General features: G+C 50.0%; 1 protein-coding gene across 2 annotated transcripts; it reads right to left on the reverse strand.

Annotated features, from left to right (window-relative positions):
* Nucleotides 1–872: 872 nt before the first annotated feature.
* LOC110307061 (proline-rich protein 30-like) lies at nt 873–4169 on the reverse strand. 2 transcript variants are annotated; one of them, XM_021179276.1, is made up of 3 exons: nt 3861–4169; nt 2114–2604; nt 875–2083 (listed from the first exon to the last, which is right to left on the reverse strand). In XM_021179276.1, exons 2-3 carry the CDS (start codon nt 2302–2304, stop codon nt 1312–1314), a joined length of 963 nt encoding a protein of 320 aa, XP_021034935.1. In that variant the 5' UTR covers nt 2305–2604; nt 3861–4169; the 3' UTR covers nt 875–1311. The 2 variants fall into 2 exon arrangements, with proteins under 2 accessions (XP_021034936.1, XP_021034935.1); XM_021179277.1 differs by having other exon boundaries at nt 873–2604.
* Nucleotides 4170–4916: the final 747 nt, after the last annotated feature.

A 4916-nucleotide genomic window follows, 5' to 3' on the forward strand; every position in this document is an offset into this window, starting at 1 on the left:
CATCCTCCGAGGTTGATTGGACTCTTGCTTATGGCTTGACGTCCACTTCTGGAGCATCAAACTTATGGGTGGCAGTTGCTCCCTGACAGGTGTTTTCTATGCACTGTGCCTGGCCTCTCCTCTCCTCTAATCCTCCCCTCCCCTCTCCTCCCTGTCCTCTTTTTCCTTTTTCCTCCTCCTTTTGCCTCCTCTCCTCTCTTCTCTCTCCTCTCCCTTTCCCTCCTCCTCTCTGTCTGTTGTTGTGTCTCTGTCTCTGTGTCTCTCTCTCTGTCTCTGTCTCTCTCTCTCTCTCTCTCTCTCTCTCTCGTTTGTGTTTGTCTGTGTGTGTGTGTCTGTGTGTGTGTGTCTCTGTGTGTCTATGTCTGTGTGTCTGTGTGTGTGTGTCTGTGTGTGTGTGTCTGTGTGTGTGTGTGCCCGCCCACTGAAGACAGAAGAGGACATTGGATGCCCTGGAACTCGAGTTACAATTGTGAACTACCCAGTGGGCTCTGAGCCAGCATCTCTAGCCCTTCTGCAGGAGCCTTCTAGTTTCCGGTCTGTGCATGGACTACTTGTGCTCTCCTACAGTGAGTTGCTAGCAATGTCCTTCCCTGTGAGGACAATGAGCTGCTGCATCCTGGTCAACCCAGGCTGTCCCTGGAGAAATAGACCTATTGGCCTAATCTTTGATTCTAATTATCTGTCCACAGACTTGAATTAAACCCAAGAAGGGCCTTGTAGAGGTCTCTAAGCATCAGGTACTAGCATGTACTCAAGTACATAGCACTTGATGTCCTTAATCCTTCTGTCTCCCAGTCTTTTATGGGACTGGCCTTATCCCATGGCCTTGATTCCATCCTGTGGGCATAGTAGACACAAACACAAAATTCTCAGAGAGAGGCTTTATTGGCTACACTAAAGGCTGAATGAGGACTTGGGTGCCTCTGGTCTTTTCAACTAGGGGAGAGCAGACTCCACAAGGGGTTGCCAGGGCTCAGCGCAGGAGAACACACTTGGCTTCCAGTCCTCCAAGGTCTGAGAAGTTATGGTAGGGAGGGTGAAGTTTGAGGTGGTGTTCCAGAGGGTCTCTGCTGCTCTGGAATTAAGATGTCAATTTTCGGAGAATAAACCCTAGACACACAGGCCTCTTTGAGACAGAAGGCGTGGGCTTTGGGGACACAGTCTTGGCTCCTGAAGTAGAGACTTGGAACACTGGCTGGGTTTTAGTGATTGAAGGTCTACAGACCGGAGGCTGGAAGAGTGTGTGGGTGATTTGAATTGGTCCCTGGGTTGCCGGTTTTTGACTGTGGAGGGCCTTTTCCTAGACTAAATTTACTTCCTTTGGTTTTTTGGAGGCAGCAGATTCAAAGCCTTGGCCTGGCCCCGAGTCAGGCGGAGCCCGAAGCCAATGCCTATTCGGAGAGGCCCAGGTTCCTGGCACTGGGCACAGGGCAGTAGTTTAGGGAAGGCAAGCAGCCGGGGTATAGTCTTGTACTTGGAGGTGGGGCAAGATGGGGTGCGGAGTTGGAGACACACCAGACATATGGGGTACTCCACGACTGGGGCCGGGCCGGGTGTGCCAAGCCACAGGCGCTGCAGAAGCTGTATTTGCAGGTCTCGTGCAATTCTGCTGCGCCCCACATGGTCCACCAGGACTTGGGTGAGGGCCCCTGGGTCCTTGAATTCTGCAGGGTTCACCTTACTTGGCACGCATCCCCTTCCCCGCTTAGAGGACCTGGTGCTTCTGGACTGAGGACGCTGCCCTGCTTGCTTCTTACTTTGGATCCCTCCAGAAGGTGAGCTGGGGCCGGGGGAAGTGATCTTGGAGCTTTGAAAGTTCTGGAGGCGGGAAGGGGACTGACAGGAACGAGAAGAGGAATTTTGTAGCTGGGAAAGAAAGGAGCAGGTAAGAGGGGGAGAGACATAGAGCTGATAGTTGGAGGGAGAGGTGGAGTGTGGAGAGGGGAGTTTTTCACCAAAATAAGTACAGTTTTGGCGAAAGCAAGAAGAGGATCTTGGTAGAGAGGAAGAGGAAGGAAGAGGAACAAAGTCAGAATTAGAGTCCAAAGAGTAGAAGTAAGGTCTAGGAAAGTGGGTCTGCATGGTGGCGGGCAAAGGAAAGTGGGTCTGCGTGGTGGCGGGCAAAGGAAAGTGGGTCTGCGTGGTGGCGGGCAAAGGAAAGTGGGAAGAAGGGAGGGTCTGATGGGGAGAAGGAGATGCTAAGTTGCGTGGAGGGGAGTCCACAAACTGTGAGAAGACATGAGGGAAACACGCTGGCGGTACTGCATTCTGTAGCAGCACCTGGTTCTTGTTTTGAGGCAACATTGCCTTGACTCCAAGAGGGAAATGGATGGGGTGGACAAGACCAGTGGTTAGAGACCTAACAGTCAGTATGGGGATCTCTGTGGCCAGCTGTGGCTGCTGGTCAAGACTGCTTTCTGTGCAGAGTGTGGCCGCAGCAGCCTCTTCTACCTGGCTGTGGTGTGCTCAGTCCAGAGCCTGCATCTAAGCTTGGCTTGTTGCTTTTCTTTCGCTGGGGGTGTATGGAAACAGAATGAGAGTTGTCCCTGGGGAACAGAGGGACAACCGCAACTGGGTGGAATCAGGATGAAGACACTCTAGGACCTGTGGAGAAAAAAGACAGAGGTCAAAATATCAGGATGATTGGCCCACTTCTGGATTCTGCTTCAGGTGCTCATTTCCAGTGGGAACTCAAGACCGTCGATGTGAGGTCTTTGGCTGTTGTTCAGCAGGTAGATTGTTTGCCTAACATGCATGAAGCCCTTGGTGTGATCCCCAAGACCACATAAGAGTGGCATGCTGGCACAAGCCTGTAATCCCAGCAGGGGTATAAGGAGCTCGAGGCTGGCCTGGGTTCTAGGAGTCTGTCTCAAAACAACAAAGACTAGCAGCTTGTCACCTTTGAGGTCAGAAAATCTGGCAAGATGCTATAGAGAAAGTTAGGAAAGTGGAGATTCTACCCAAGATATAAGATACAATTTGCAAAATGCATGAAACTCAAGAAGAATGAAGACCAAAGTGTGGACACTGTGCCCCTTCTTAGAATTGGGAACAAAACACCCATGGAAGGAGTTACAGAGACAAAGTTTGGAGCTGAGACGAAAGGATGGACCATCTAGAGACTGCCATACCCGGGGATCCATCCCATAATCAGCCTCCAAATGCTGACACCATTGCATACACCAGCAAGATTTTGCTGAAAGGACCCTGATATAGCTGTCTCTTGTGAGGCTATGCTGGGGCCTGGCAAACACAGAAGTGGATGCTCACAGTCAGTTATTGGATGGAACACAGGGCCCCCAATGGAGGAGCTAGAGAAAGTACCCAAGGAGCTAAAGGGATCTGCAACCCTATAGGTGGAACAACAATATGAACTAACCAGTACCCCCAGAGCTCGTGTCTCTAGCTGCATATGGAGCAGAAGATGGCCTAGTCGGCCATCATTGGGAAGAGAGGCCCCTTGGTCTTGCAAATTTTATATGCCTCAGTACAGGGGAACGCCAGGGCCAAGAAGTGGGAGTGGGTGGGTAGGGGAGTAGGGGGGAGTGCTTTTGGGATAGCATTGGAAATGTAAATGAAGAAAATACCTAATAAAAAAATTATACCAAAAAAAGAAAAAAAAGAAAGTGGAGATTCTGGCTGGAAAGAGGAAAGGACTGAGGGGAAATGGGCCACAGAGAGCAGGCAGGGCCAGATGGGGAAAGGACTGAAGAGTACTGTGCACTGCTTTACCAGCGTGCGTTCCTTCTGCTGATTGAAAGACACTTCATCAAATAGGGGTCCTGGAAGAGAGAGCAGTCACGAAACAGTCTATCCACCCTCCTCCCGCTTCACCCTCCGACCCCTAACCTGACTCTGACCTGATATTCCAGTCTGAGTGGTGGCCTCAGTCCTTTTTCTGGTTCACAGAGCTCTTCTGTGGTACAGGGTTTTGTCCTAATCCTGACACACAGATTTTGTAAGCATCCTGGTTTCCTGGTATGCTGGTTCCCCTGGCCTCTTGTCACCCTCAACACGGGAGTTCTTTTCCCTCAGCCTGGCCTTGTCTGAGAAGGATTATCAGAGTGGCAGCAACAGTAGGGCCAGCTGGTAAAAGGCTCCAAGAGACTGAGGCTTTGCGTAAGGGGCGGCGTTGCCGCCCCCAATGGGAGCTAAGGGGCTCGTTCCCTGAAAGCAGCTCTCTCTCTCTCTGGCATCACAGAGGTCAGATAATGACATCATAGATTCTGCCTTCTCTTTCCCCTCAATGTTCTGGGTGTTTCTCAGGGGCCTGCAAAGACAGGGTTGATAAAATTTGTCAGGTAGAATTATTTGATGCACACCCACAAACCAAGCTCTGCCTTGTCTGCTCTTAAAATCTACAGCTCTCATCACTCTCCAGGAGGCAGGGCTGAACCTTCCAACTTCCTCATTGGCTTGCTGTCTGAGTGAAGTAGCTGTGTTCCATACACTTTTGTCTTTGAAATATCTCTATCTATTTTGATAGCTATTTTTAAAAAGATTTTGTTTATTTAGATGTATGTCGTGTGTTTGCATGTGCCCTTGAAGCCCTGAAGAGGGTTGGATCCCTAGAGCTGGAGTTTTACACAGTTGTGAGTTGCCTGATACGGGTGCTGGGATCTGAATACCAGACCTCACAAACAGCAAGTGCTCTTACCTACTGAGCCTCTTTTCAGCCCTTTAGCTATTTTCTTTTTTTTTTTTTTTTTATTAAACGGTTTATTTGATTATTTTATGTGTATTGGTGTTTCACCTGTAGGAATATATGAGGGTGTTTCTTAGGGTTTCTATTGCTGAGACCACCAGGACCAAAAACCAAGTTGGGGATGAAAGGGCAATGAACCCTCACACTTCCAGATCATAGTCCGTCACTGAGAGAACTCAGGGCAGGAACTAAAGGGGGGTTGGAAGGAGGG

Source organism: Mus caroli, chromosome 12, assembly GCF_900094665.2.
Source record: "Mus caroli chromosome 12, CAROLI_EIJ_v1.1, whole genome shotgun sequence".
Classification (NCBI taxonomy): domain Eukaryota; kingdom Metazoa; phylum Chordata; class Mammalia; order Rodentia; family Muridae; genus Mus; species Mus caroli.